This window comes from Taeniopygia guttata, chromosome 37, assembly GCF_048771995.1.
Source record: "Taeniopygia guttata chromosome 37, bTaeGut7.mat, whole genome shotgun sequence".
In the NCBI taxonomy this organism is placed as follows: Eukaryota; Metazoa; Chordata; class Aves; order Passeriformes; family Estrildidae; genus Taeniopygia; species Taeniopygia guttata.
Genome location: NC_133062.1, coordinates 1,630,128 through 1,645,091, shown reverse-complemented (window position 1 = coordinate 1,645,091; position 14,964 = coordinate 1,630,128). Strand labels below are relative to the sequence as shown.

Here is a 14,964-nt window from a genome sequence, read left to right as displayed (position 1 = left end):
AATTCCTCCCTCCCTCAGCGTTTCCACCAATCAGATCGCGGCTCCTCCCCGCCGCCATTACAAGAAGGGCGCCAGCACCGCCAGCCTCGGGTGGGGTTTTATTTTATTGTCCCCAAAATGTCCCCAAATGTTGGCGACAACAAATTTGTCCCCGTGGCGTCCCCGCTGGGTTCCCGCTCTCCCTCCTTCCTCAGCAGAGCTTGACGCAGCCGCCGTGTCCGGTGCAGGCTGCGGGGAGGGGATAAAATGAGCGAGACGTGGTGGCGCGGGTGGCACCGAGGTGACACCGAGGTGACACCGGGGTGGCACAGGGGTGGCACAGGGGACAGGGCCACACCCAGCACGCTGCTCCAGAAGCTGTGGCGGGTGGCGCTGCCCGTGACGTGGCCGGGCTCGGCGGGGTTGCGGCGGGTGCTGGACACGGTCAGGGCGCGGCCACCCTCGGGGACAGCGGTGACATCCACGGTGACGATGTGGCAGTCGGGGACACTGCGGGGACAGGGACAGGGACACTGAGGGGACATCCACGGTGACGATGTGGCAGTCGGGGACACTGCGGGGACAATGACAGGGACACTGGTGTGACATCCACGGTGACGATGTGGCAGTCGGGGACACTGCGGGGACAGGGACACTGGTGTGACATCCATGGTGACAATGTGGCAGTCGGGGACACTGCGGGGACAGGGACAGGGACACTGAGGGGACACTGGGGACAGTGACAGGGACACTGGGGGGACATTGGGGACACCTCCAGGGTGACAATGTGGCAGTCGGGGACACTGAGGGGACACTGGGGACACTGCAGGGACATTGGGGACATTGGGGGCACTGAGGGGACATTGGGGACAGTGACAGGGACATTGGTGGCACTGAGGGGACATTGGGGACACTGAGGGGACACTGGGGACAGTGACAGGGACACTGCGGGGACACTGCTGTCACATCCACGGTGACGATGTGGCAGTCGGGGACACTGCGGGGACAGGGACAGGGACACTGCAGGGACATTGGGGACATTGAGAGTGACACTGGGGACACTGGGGGGACATTGGGGACACTGAGGGGACATTAGGGACAGTGACAGGGACATTGGGGACACTGCAGGGACAGGGACAGGGACATTGGTGGCACTGAGGGGACACTGGGGACAGTGACAGGGACACTGCAGGGACATTGGGGACATTGAGAGTGACACTGGGGGGACATTGGGGACACTGAGGGGACAGTGACAGGGACATTGGGGACACTGAGGGGGCATTGGGGACAGTGACAGGGACATTGGGGACACTGGGGGGACATTGGGGACAGTGACAGGGACACTGCAGAGACATTGGGGACATTGAGGAGACATTGGGGACATTGAGGAGACATTGGGGACATTGAGGGGACAGTGACAGGGACAGCGGTGTCACCTCCATGGTGACGATGTGGCAGTCGGAGACACTGTGGGGACATTGGGGACACTGAGGGGACACTGAGGGTGGCACTGGAAGGACAGGGAGGTGACACGGAGGTGACACAGAGAGGGACAGGGACAGGTGACACAGGAGGTGCCACCCACAGCACAGGTGCCACTCAGGTGCCACAGGCGGTAACACAGGTGCCACCCAGGTGCCATACAAGGTGCCACAGGTTCCACTCAGGTGCCATAGAAGGTGACACAGGTGCCACACACAGCACAGGCGCCACCCAGGTGCCACAGGAGGTGCCAGAGGTGCCACCCAGGTGACCCAGGTGCCATTCAGGTGCCACACGAGGTGACCCAGGTGCCACAGGTGCCACAAAACGTGACACACACAGCACAGGTGCCACCCAGGTGCCACAGGAGGTGACCCAGCCAGGTGACAGATGCCACCCAGGTGACACCCAGGTGCCACAGGCGGTAACACAGGTGCCACTCAGGTGCCATAGAAGGTGACACAGGTGCCACCCACAGCACAGGTGCCACCCAGGTGCCACAGGAGGTGCCACACGAGGTGTCACAGGTGCCACCCAGGTGCCACAGGAGGTGACCCAGGTACCACACAGGTGACCCAGGTGCCACCCAGGTGCCACTCAGGTGCCATAGAAGGTGACACAGGTGCCACGCACAACACAGGTGCCACCCAGCTGCCACAGGAGGTGCCACAGGTGCCACATGAGGCCACCCAGCTGTCACCCGGGTGACACAGGAGGTGCCACCAAGGTGCCACACACAGCACAGGTGCCACCCAGGTGCCACAGGAGATGACCCAGGTGCCACCCAGGTGCCACAGGTGCCACAAAATGTGACACACACAGCACAGGTGCCATTCAGGTGCCACAGGAGGTGCCACAGGTGCCACAGGTGCCACCCAGGTGCCACTCAGGTGCCATAGAAGGTGACCCAGGTGCCACAGGAGGTGACACAGGTGACACCCAGGTGCCACTCAGGTGCCCTAGAAGGTGCCACAGGTGCCACACAGGTGACCCAGATGACACCCACGTGACACCCAGGTGCCACAGGAGGTGCCACCCAGGTGCCACAGGCGGTAACACAGGTGCCACTCAGGTGCCATAGAAGGTGACACAGGTGCCACCCACAGCACAGGTGCCATCCAGGTGACCCAGGTGCCACAGGAGGTCACACAGGAGGTCACACAGGTGCCACACACGACACAGGTGCCACAGGAGGTGCCACATCAGGTGATTCAGGTGCCAGAGGAGGTGACACAGGTGCCACTCAGGTGACCCAGGTGCCACTCAGGCGCCACAGGAGGTGACACAGGTGCCACCCAGGTGCCACAGGAGGTGACACCCAGGTGCCACTCAGGTGCCACAGGAGGTGCCACCATGGTGCCACACACAGCACAAGTGCCACCCGGGTGCCACAGGAGGTGACACAGGTGCCACATGAGGCCACCCAGGTGCCACCCAGGTGCCACAGGAGGTGACACAGGTGCCACCCAGGTGCCACAGGTGCCACAAAACGTGACACACACAGCACAGGTGCCACTCAGGTGACACAGGTGCCACATCAGGTGCCACACAAGGTGACACAGGTGACACCCAGATGCCACCCAGGTGCCACCGCGCTGTCCCCGCGTGCCCACCTGGGGTCGGCCACCAGGCAGGCGGTGACGCCGTCGAAGCCGAGGCGCGGCGCTGCCACGGCCGCGGCCGCCATGGTGTTGACGTTGTTGGGGACAAGGGGACACAGCGGGCGCAGGGGACCCCGGTACAGCACTGTCCTTGTCCCCGAGGCCACCGCGGCCGCCAGGCGTGGGGACAGCCACCCCTGGGCACGGAAACTGCCCGGGGCCTTCGTCATTGTCACCGTCAGCGCCTGTGACAGGGGACAGGGACATGGTCACCTTGGGGACATGGGGACATGGGGACACCTCTGGGGACAGCCAGGGGACATGGGGACATGGTCAGGGTCACCTTGGGGACAGGGACAGGGTCACCTTGGGGACATGGGGACATGGGGACATGGACAGGGTCACCTTGGGGACATGGGGACACGGGGACATGGTCACCTCTGGGGACAGGGTCACTGTCACCTTGGGGACATGGGGACAGGGACAGGGTCACCTTGGGGACATGGGGACATGGGGACACCTTGGGGACATCAGGACATGGTCACTGTCACCTTGGGGACATGGGGACATGGGGACAGGGACAGGGTCACCTTGGGGACAGGGACAGGGTCACCTTGGGGACATGGGGACATGGGGACAGGGTCACCTTGGGGACAGGGACAGGGTCACCTTGGGGACATGGGGACATGGGGACAGGGTCACCTTGGGGACATGGGGACAGGGTCACCTTGGGGACATGGTCAGGGTCACCTTGGGGACAGGGACAGGGTCACCTTGGGGACATGGGGACACCCCTGGGGACAGTCAGGGGACATGGGGACATGGTCATCGCCACCGTCAGCGCCTGTGACAGGGGACATGGGGACAGGGTCACCTTGGGGACATGGGGACATGGACAGGGTCACCTTGGGGACATGGTCATTGTCACCTTGGGGACATGGGGACATGGTCATTGTCACCTTGGGGACATGGGGACAGGGACATTGTCACCTTGGGGACAGCCAAGGGACATGGTCATTGTCACCTTGGGGACACGAGGACACAGGGACATGGTCAGGGTCACCTTGGGGACACAGGGACACGGTCAGAGACACGGGGACATGGACATTGTCACCTTGGGGACATGGGGACACAGGGTCATTGTCACCTCTGGAGACAGCCAGGGGACACGGTCATTGTCACCTTGGGGACATGGGGACACGGGGACAGTGTCACCTCTGGGGACAGGCAGGGGACATGGACATTGTCACCTTGGGGACACGGTCATTGTCACCTCGGGGACACCTCGGGGGACACAGGGACATGGGGAAACAGTCATTGTCACCTCTGGGACACCCAGGGGACATGGACACTGTCACCTTGGGGACACAGGGACACAGGGACACACTAATTGTCACCTTGGGGACACGGGGACACAGTCAGAGACACGGAAACATGGACATTGTCACCTTGGGGACATGGGGAGAGTGTCACCTCTGGGGACACGGGGACATGGGTACAGGGACACAGGGACATGGACATTGTCACCTCTGGGGACACGGGGACACTGTTAGGGGACACGGGGACATGGACATTGTCACCCCTGGGGACACACGGTCACTGTCACCTCTGGGGACACAGGGACAGGGAGGGGACAGGGTGGGGACAGCTGTGACAAGGTCAGGGACTGTCCCCAGTGTCCCCAATGTCCCCAGTGTCCCAAATTCCCCCAATATCCCCAATGTCCCCACTGTCCCAAATCCCACAATGTTCCCATTGTCCCCATTGTCCCCAGTGTCCCCAGTGTCCCCAATGTCCCCATTCCCCCCAGTGTCCCCAATGTCCTCATCTCCCAACGTCCCCAATGCCCCCAATGTCCCCAGTGTCCCCAACACCCCCAATGTCCCCAACCCCTCGAATGTCCCCAATGTCCCCAACCTCCCCAATCCCCCCAATGTCCTCATTGTCCCCAATGTCCCAAATGTCCCAAATGTCCCCAATGTCCCCACTGTCCCCAATGTCCCCGATGTCCCCGATGTCTCCAATCCCCCCAATGTCCCCAACATCCCCAATGTCCTCATTGTCCCCAATGTCCCAAATGTCCCAAATGTCCCCTATGTCCTCATTGTTCCCAGTTTCCCAAATGTCCCCAATGTCCCCAATCCCCCCAACCCCCCCAACCCCCCCAATGTCCCCAATGTCCCCAACCCCCGCAATGTCCCCAATGTCTCCAATGTCCCCACTGTCCCCATTGTCCCCAATGTCCCCATTGTCCCCAGGGTGTCACCTGCAGTGTCCCCGCGCTGTCCATCCTGGCGATGTCCCCAATGTCCCCAATGTCCCCAATGTCCCCCAATGTCCCCAATGTCCCCATTGCCCCCAATGTCCCCAATGTCCCCAATCCCCCAAATCTCCCCAATGTCCCAAATCCCCCCAATCCCCCCAATGTCCCCAGTGTTCCCATTGTCCCCAATGTCCCCAAACCCCCAATGTCCCCAATCCCCCCACTGTCCCCACTGTCCCCAATGTCCCCACTGTCCCCAATCCCCCCAATGTCCCCAGTGTCCCCAGGGTGTCACCTGCAGTGTCCCCGCGCTGTCCATCCTGGCGATGTCCTCGCAGCCCCAGAGCGCCCCCCGGGGCACGTACAGGGTGTGTCCCCCCCGCGCCGCCGCCGCCCGCAGCCGCCGCTCGGTGTCACCGTCCGCCAGCGCCGTCGGGGACCCCAGCTGGGGACAGCAACGGGGACATGGGGACATGGCAGGGCTTGGGGACATCGGGGACATTGGGGACATCGGGGACATGGCAGGGCTTGGGGACATCGGGGACATTGGGGACATTGGAGGGGTTGAGGATATTGGGGACATTGGGGACATTGGGCGGATTGGGGGGGTTGGGGATACTGGGGACATTGAGGACATTTGGGACATTTGGGGACATTGGAGGGCTTGGGGACATCGGGGACATTGGGCGGATTGGGGGCATTGGGGACATTGGGGACATTGGGGACATTGGGGACATTGGGGACATTGGGGACATTGGGACATTGGGACATCGGGGGTTTGGGGACATTGGGGACATTGGGGACAATGGGGACATTGGGGACAATGGGGACATTAAGGACATTGGGGGGATTGGGGGGGTTGGGGACATTGGGGACATCAGGCGTTTGGGGACATCGGGAGATGGAGGCACTGGGGACACCGGGGGGATTGGGGACATTGGGGACATCGGGGACATTGAGGGGATTAGGAACAATGGGGACATTGGGGGCATTGGGGACATTGGGGGATTTGGGGACATCGGGGACATTGGGCACATTGTGGCGGTTGGGGACATTGGGGACATCGGGGGTTTGGGGACATTGGGAGATGGGGACACTGGGGGCATTGGGGACATTGGAGGATTGGGGACATTGGGGGCATTGGGGGCATTTGGGACATTTGGGGGACATTGGAGGGCTTGGGGACATCGGGGACATTGGGCGGATTGGGGGCATTGGGGGCATTGGGGACATTGGGGACATTGGGGACATTGGGGGAGTTGGGGACATTGGGGACATTGGGCACATTGTGGCGGTTGGGGACACTGGGGACACTAGGGGGATTGGGGACATTGGGGGCATTCGGGACATTGGGGACATTGGGGACATCGGGGACATTTGGGATATTGGGGGACATGGGGGACATTGGGGGACTGGGGACATTGGAGGGGTTGGGGACATTGGGGACGTTGGGGACAATGGGGACATTGGAGGTTTGGGGGAATTTAGGGACATTGGGGCCAGTGGGGGGTTGGGGACATTGAGGGGTTGGGGACACTGGGGACATTTGGGACATCGTAGGGATTGGGGACAATGGGGACATTGGGGACATGGGGGATTTGGGGACATTGGGGATAATTGGGGGTTGGGGACATTGGGAGGATTTGGGGACATTGGGGACATTGGGGACATTGGGGACAATGGGAGGATTTGGGGACACTGGGGACATGGATTTGGGGACACTGGGGACACGGTTGGGGTGTGGGGACACGGGCCAGCTGCGCGGTGTCCCCGCGGTGTCACCATCAGGTCGGCGTGTCCCAGGATGTCCTCGCCGTGCTCCTGCACCACGCACGGGTGGGCCACCTCCACCACCAGCGCCACCCCCCTGGGGACATCGGGGACATCGGGGACATTGGGGGGATTGGGGACATTGGGGACATCGGGGCGATTGGGGACATTGGGGACATTGGGGACATTGGGGGAATTGGGGACATTGGGGACATTTGGGGACATCATTGGGGACATTGGGCACATCGGGGACATTGGAGGGGTTGGGGACATTTGGGGACATTGGGGGAATTTGGGGACATCAGGGTCGTTTTTGGGGTGAATTTGGGGACATTTTTGGGGTGACCCCGGGCAGTTTCGGGGACATTTTTGGGGTGAATTTGGGGCCATTTTTGGGGTGAATTTGGGGCAGTTTTGGGGTGACCCCGGGCAGTTTCGGGGATGTTTTTGGGGTGACCCCGGGCAGTTTTGGGGACATTTTTTGGGGTGAATTTGGGGATATTTTTGGGGTGACCCCGGGCAGTTTCGGGGACATTTTTTGGGTGACTCGGGGCAGTTTTGGGGCTGTTTTTGGAGTGAATTTGGGGACATTTTTGGGGTGACCCCGGGCAGTTTCGGGGACATTTTTGGGGTGAATTTGGGGACATTTTTGGGGTGACTCGGGGCAGTTTTGGGGCTGTTTTTGGGGTGAATTTGAGGATATTTTTGGGGTGACCCCAGGCAGTTTCAGGGACATTTTTGGGGTGACCCCGGGCAGTTTTGGGGACATTTTTGGGGTGAGTCCGGGCAGTTTTGGGGATGTTTTTGGGTTGACTCCGGGTAGTTTTGGGTATATTTTTGGGGTGACTCCGGGCAGTTTTGGGGATGTCTTTGGGGTGAATTTGGGATATTTTTGGGGAGGTTTTTGGGGTGAATTTGGGGACATTTTTGGGGTGACCCCGGGCAGTTTTGGGGCCCTTTTTGGGGTGAATTTGGGGCAGTTTTGGGGTGACCCCGGGCAGTTTCGGGGACATTTTTGGGGTGTCCCCGGGCAGTTTTTGGTGAGGATTTTGGGGTGAGTCCGGGCAGTTTTGGGGCTGTTTTTGGGGTGAATTTGAGGATGTTTTTGGGGTGACCCCGGGCATTTTCAGGGATGTTTCTGGGGTGAATTTGGGGACATTTTTGGGGTGACCCCGGGCAGTTTTTGTGACATTTTTGGGGTGAATTTGGGGACATTTTTGGGGTGACCCTGGGCAGTTTCGGGGACATTTTTGGGGTGACCCCGGGCAGTTTCGGGGATGGTTTTGGGGTGAATTTGGGGACATTTTTGGGGTGACCCCGGGCAGTTTCGGGGACGTTTTTGGGTTGAATTTGGGGCCGTTTTTGGGGTGAATTTGAGGATTTTTTTTGGGTGACCCCGGGCAGTTTCGGGGACATTTTTGGGGTGAATTTGGGGCAGTTTTGGGGTCCCTCACGTGCTCGGCAGCTGCCGCAGGTCCGCCAGGCGCAGGTCGGGGGGCAGCGCCCGCAGCGCCTCCGGGCGGCGCGTCCAGACAAAGGCGAGGGACAGCCCGAGGGACGGCCCGAGGGACATCAGCTGTGACACCAGGAACTGGCCTGGGGACAGGGCATTGTCACCTCCTGTCACCTCCTGTCACCTCCTGTCACCTCCCCTGGGACACAGGGACAGCCCGAGGGACAGCCCGAGGGACATCAGCTGTGACACCAGGAACTGGCCTGGGGACAGGGCACTGTCACCTCCCTGTCACCTCCTGTCACCTCCCTGGGACAGCCCGAGGGACGGCCCGAGGGACATCAGCTGTGACACCAGGAACTGGCCTGGGGACAGGGCATTGTCACCTCCTGTCACCTCCTGTCACCTCCTGTCACCTCCCCCTGTCACCTCCCCCTGTCCCCTCCCTGTCACACCAGGAGCTGTCCCGAGGGGACCTTGGGGACATCGGGAATGGCGCTGTCACCTCCCCCTGTCACCCCCTGTCACACCCCCATTGTCCCCCCCCACTGTCACCCCATTGTCCCCTCATTGTCGCCCACATTGTCCGAACTTCGGGATTTGGGATCCCCAAAATTCAGGATTTTGGACCCGAAAATTCGGGATTTGGACCAAAATCTTTGGGATTTGGGATCCCCAAAATTCGGGATTTGGGATCCCCAAAAATACGGGATTGGGACCGAAAACTTTGGGATTTGGGATCCCCAAAATTCGGGATTTGGAATCCCCAAAATTTGGGATTCGGAATCCCCAAAATTTGGGATTTGGGATCCCCTAATTCGGGATTTGGGATCCCCAAATTTTGGGATTTGGACTGAAAACTTTGGGATTTGGGATCCCCAAAATACGGGATTTGGAATCCTCAAAATTTGGGATTTGGGATCCCCTAATTTGGGATTTGGAATCCCCAAAATTCGGGATTTGGGACCCCAGTTCCATCCCAGTCCCTCCCAGTTTATCCCAGTATAAACCAGTTCTCCCAGTACCGAGCTCTCCGTATCCCAGGATTCCGACGCGCCGAGTCTGCGGCTGCTCCTCCATGGCCTGGGGCAGCCAATTAACGCTAATTAACACTAATTAACCCTCAACCTCCCCAATTAACCCCCAACCTCCCCTAATTAACTCTCTAAACCGCCCTAATTAACCCTAATCCCCCTAATTAACCCGCTAAACCCCCTTAATTAACCCCCAGACCCCCCTAATTAACCCTAAACACCCTTAATTAACTCCCACCCCCCTAATTAACCCCCTAATCCCCCCTAATTAATCCTAAACCCCAGTAATTAACCCCCAAACCCCAGTAATTAACCCCCAAACCCCCCTAATTAACCCCCAAACCCCCCTAATTAACCGCGCACCCCTTAATTACCCCCCAAACTCCCTTAACCCCCCACCAGCCCCCCCTAATTCCCGCCCTAATTAACACCAACTCACTAATTAGCGGTCGCTCCCCTCCCCCTCCTGCCCGCGCGCCCTTTGCCCCCCCGCCCCTCCCGCCTGGGGGCGGGGCCTGGGGCATTGTGGGCGTGGCCTGAGGGATTGGGGCAGGGCCTGTGGAAATAGGGGCGGGGCTTGTGTCAGTGGGGGCGGGGCCTGGCGCACTGGGGGCGGGGCCTGGCGCACTGGGGGCGGGGCCTGGAGCGATTTTGAGCGGTTCCATTTTTTTTGGGGGCGGTTCCCCAAATTTTTGGGGGGACCCCAAATTTTGGGCGATTCCATTTTTATTTTGGGGCGATTCCGTTTTTATATTGGGAGGGGGCACCAAATTTTGGACGATTTCATTTTTATTTTAGGGGGGCGCACCTTTGGGACCCATAAATTTGGGGAGGGGTCCCCGTATTTTGGGCGATTCCATTTCTATTTTGGGGGGGTCACACCTTTTGGACCTTCAAATTTTGGGGGGGGGGTCCCCAAATCTTGGGCGATTCCATTGTTATTTGGCGGGTGTCACACCTTTGGGACCCCATTTTTGGGTGGGGATCCCCAAATTTTGGAAGGTTCCATTTTTGTGGAGGGGTCGCACTTTTGGGACCCCAAATTTGGGGGGGGTCCCTTTTTTTGGGGGGTCACACCATTAACACCCCAAATTTTGGGGTGGGTTCCTTTTTTTGGGGGGTCACACCCTTAACACCCCGAATTTTGGGGGTGGTCCCTTTTTTGGAGGGTCTCACATCTTTAACACCCCAAATTTTTCTGGGGGATCCCTTTTTGGGGGGGGTCACATCTTTGGGACCCCACATTTTTTGGGGGGCTCCCTTTTTGGGGGGGGGTCACATCTTTGGGACCCCAAATTTTGGGGGGTCCCTTTTTTGGGGGGGTCACACCCTTAACACCCCAAATTTTGGGGGCGGTCCCTTTTTTGGGGGGGTCTCACATCTTTGTGACCCCAAATTTTGGGGGGGGATCCCTTTTTGGGGGGGGTCACATCTTTGGGACCCCACATTTTTTGGGGGGCTCCCTTTTTGGGGGGGGTCACATCTTTGGGACCCCAAATTTTGGGGATGGGTCCCTTTTTTGGGGGGTCACACCCTAAACACCCCAAATTTTGGGGGCCGGGGTCCCTTTTTGGTAGGTCACAGCTTTGGGACCCCAAATTTTTGGGGATGGGTCCTTTTTTTGGGGGGTCACACCCTTAACACCCCAAATTTTGGGGGCGGTCCCTTTTTTGGGGGGGTCTCACTTCTTTGTGACCCCAAATTTTTGGGGGGGATCCCTTTTTGGGGGGGGGGTCACATCTTTGGGACCCCAAATTTTGGGGATGGGTCCCTTTATTGGAGGGGTCACACCCTTAGCACCCCAAATTTTGGGGGGCGGGGTCCCTTTTTGGTAGGTCACAGCTTTGGGACCCCAAATTTTGGGGGGGGGGGTCCCATTTTTGGGGTTCTCCCCCTCCCCATTCCCATTCTCCCAGAGGGGGCCGCGATTCCCGCTCCCGCCGCTGTTCCCGTTGCCATGGGAACCACCCCTTCCCGTTGCCATGGCAACCGCCATTCCCCCGACACACCCCTCCCTCCGCGGCGCGGTTCCCGTTACCATGGAAACCTCACCTCCCCCCCCCGCTGTTCCCATGGCTGCGCCCCCTCCCCACGCGCTGCTGTCGCCATGGAAACGCTGCCGTTTCATTCCCCTCCCCCCGCGCTGTTCCCATGGCAACGGGAACAGCGGAGAGAGGAGCGTTCCCCCCCCCGGGGGGGTTTTGGGGTTTTTTTAGGGGATTTTGGGCCATTTCTGGTTTCTTTTTTAGAGGATTTTGAGGAATTTTTTGGTTTTTTGGGTTTGTTTGTTTTTTTTTTTTAATTACGAGGGATTTTGGTGGTTTTGGGGTATTTTTGGTGTGTTTTGGGGTGGTTTTGGGGGATTTTTTTGGGTAATCCGGGGGGATTTTGGAGTGTCTTTAGGGGCGATTTTGGGATATTTTGGGGTGGGTTTGGGATATTTTGGGGAATTTTGGTGGTTTGGGGTATTTTAGGTGGTTTTGGGGCGGTTTCGGTCTGTTTTAGGGGAACTGTTAGGATATTTTGGGGCTATTTGGGGTATTTTTGGAGAATTTTGGTGATTTGGAGTGTTTTTTGGTGGCTTTGGAGGAGTTTTTAGGGTATTTTTTGGGTTTTAAAAGCAGATTTTGGGGCATTTTTAGTTTTTTTGGGGGGAATTCGGGGGGCTCTCGTGGTTTTGGGGCCTTGTGGGATTTTTTTAGCTTATTTGAGAGAATTTTGGGGTATTTTAGGGGCGATTTTAGGATATTTTGGTGTATTTTGGGGAATTTGGAAGTTTTGGGGAATTTTTAGGACTTTTGGGGGCACTTTTTGGGGTTCAGATGGTTTTTTAGGGTATTTTTGGGGTATTTTTGGTGTATTTTTGGGGTAATTTGGGGTGGTTTGGTGTCATTTTAATGAGTTTTTTGGTGTAATTTTGGGATATTTTAGGTGTGGCTTTTGGGTATTTTTTTGGGGTAATTTGGGATTGTTTGGAGGGTTTTTTTGCATTTTTGGGGGTATTTTTAGGATATTTTTGGGCTGGTTTTGGTGAGGGGTTTGGGGGGTTTTGGGCAGCATTTTGGGGCATTTTGAGGGGAATTTTGGGGTGGTTTTGGGGGTAATTCTGGGCATATTTTTGGTGTGGGTTTTGGAGTTTTCTGGAGTATTTTTGGAGGTGGTTTTGGGGTATTTTTGGGGTGGTTTTGGGGCATTTCTGGAGTGTTCTTGATCACGTCAATGGCCACCCCAGTCCAGGGTTATTCACACCCAAAAATCACCCCAAAATCACCAAAACACCCCAAAAACCATCCCAAAACCATCCCAAAATCATCCCAACCCCAAATCGGCTCCGGTACCACCCCAATCCCGTGTCCCAAATGCTCCAAAATCACCCGAAACCACCCTAAAAACGCCTCAATGCACCCAAAACCAACCTAAAACACCCAAAACCACCCAAAACCCACCAAAAAATATCCAAAATCCAACCAAACTATGCGAAAACCACTCCAAACCAACCCAAACAACCCTAAAAATGCCCAAAACCGCCCAAAACCACTTTAAAACCACACAAAAATACCCCAAACCCACCCGAAACCCACCCAAAATGACCCAAAACCCACCCAAAACCAACCCAAAAATACCCAAAACCCACCCAAAACCCACCCAAAACCAACCCAAAATCACCCAAAACGACCCAAAACAACCCAAAAATACCCAAAAAACCCACCCAAAACCAACCCAAAAATACCCAAAATCCACCCAAAGCCACCCAAAACAACCCAAAAATACCCAAAACCCACCCAAAACCCACCCAAAACCAACCCAAAAATACCCCAAATCCACCCAAAGCCATCCAAAATCACGCAAAACCCCCCCAAATCCCACCCCAAACCCCTCAAACCCACCCCAACCCCCCCTAAACCAGGCCCAAACCCCCCCAAAACCCACCCAAAACCTCCCTAAACCCCCCAAAACCCGCCTCAAACCCCCCAAAACCCACCCCAAACCCCCCCAAACCCACCCAAAAACCCCCAAAACCCGCCTCAAATCCCCCAAATCCCACCCCAAACCTCCCTAAAATCCCCCATAACCCCCCAGAAACCCACCTGAAACCCCCCCAAACCCACCCCAGACCCCCCAAATCCCACACCAAATCCCCCCGAAACCCCCCCAAAACCCCCTAAAACCACCCCAGACCCCCCAAAACCAACCCCAAACCCCCCAAATCCCCCCAAACCCACCCCAAATCCCCCCAAATCCCACCCCAGACCGCCTCAAACCCCCCAAATCCCACCTCAAACCCCCCCTAAAACCCCCCAAACCCACCCTAAAAGCCCCAAATCCCACCCCAAACCCCCCCAAAACCCACCACAAACCCCCCAAAACCTCTCAAATCCCACCCCAAACCCCCCTAAACCCAACCCAAACCCCCCGAAACCCACCCCAAACCCCACCCCAAAACCTCTCAAACCCGCCCCAGACCCCCCAAATCCCATCCCAGACCCCCCAAAACCCGCCTCAAACCCCCCAAAACCCACCCCAAACCCCCCCAAAAACCCCCAAAACCCGCCTCAAATCCCCCAAATCCCACCCCAAACCTCCCTAAAATCCCCCATAACCCCCCAAAACCCGCCTCAAACCCCCCAAAACCCACCCCAAACCCCCCCAAACCCACCCAAAAACCCCCAAAACCCGCCTCAAATCCCCCAAATCCCACCCCAAACCTCCCTAAAATCCCCCATAACCCCCCAGAAACCCACCTGAAACCCCCCAAAACCCACCCCAGACCCCCCAAAACCCACCCCAGACCCCCCAAAACCCGCCCCAGACCCCCCCAAATCCCACCCCAATCCTCCCTAAACCCCCCCATAACCCCCAGAAACCCACCTCAAACCCCCCAAATCCCGCCCCAAAACCCCTCAAACCCACCCCAAATCCCCCCGAAACCCCCCCAAATCCCACCCCAGACCCCCCAAACCTCCCAAAACCCACCCCAAACACCCCTAAACCCACTCCCAACCCCCCCAAATCCCACCCCAAACCCCCCAAAACCCACCCCAAACCCCCCCAAATCCCACCCCAGACCCCCCAAAACCCACCCCAGACCCCCCAAAACCCACCCCAAACCCCCGTAAATGCCCCAAATCCCACCCCAAACCCCCCCAAACCCACTCAAACCCCCCTAAACCCCCCAAAACCCACCCCAAACCCCCCCAAATCCCACCCCAGACCCCCCAAAACCCACCCCAGACCCCCCCAAACCCACTCAAACCCCCCTAAACCCCCCAAAACCCACCCCAAACCCCCCCAAAACCCACCCCAAAATCCCTCAAACCCGCCCCAGACCCCCCAAACCCCCCCAAATCCCCCCAAATCCCAAAGCCCCCCTAAACCCCCCAA

The 14,964-nt window shown here is 58.0% G+C and overlaps 1 protein-coding gene across 1 annotated transcript; it reads right to left on the bottom strand.

The window, feature by feature from the left end:
* Window positions 1-86: 86 nt before the first annotated feature.
* ASPDH (aspartate dehydrogenase domain containing) lies at window positions 87-10,104 on the bottom strand. The gene is made up of 8 exons (XM_072921570.1): window positions 10,022-10,104; window positions 9,574-9,631; window positions 8,550-8,691; window positions 7,108-7,192; window positions 5,621-5,770; window positions 3,075-3,307; window positions 338-489; window positions 87-228 (listed from the first exon to the last, which is right to left on the bottom strand). The coding sequence occupies exons 2-8, from the start codon at window positions 9,626-9,628 to the stop codon at window positions 191-193; spliced, it is 855 nt and encodes a 284-aa protein (XP_072777671.1). The 5' UTR covers window positions 9,629-9,631; window positions 10,022-10,104; the 3' UTR covers window positions 87-190.
* Between the last annotated feature and the right edge of the window lie 4,860 nt (window positions 10,105-14,964).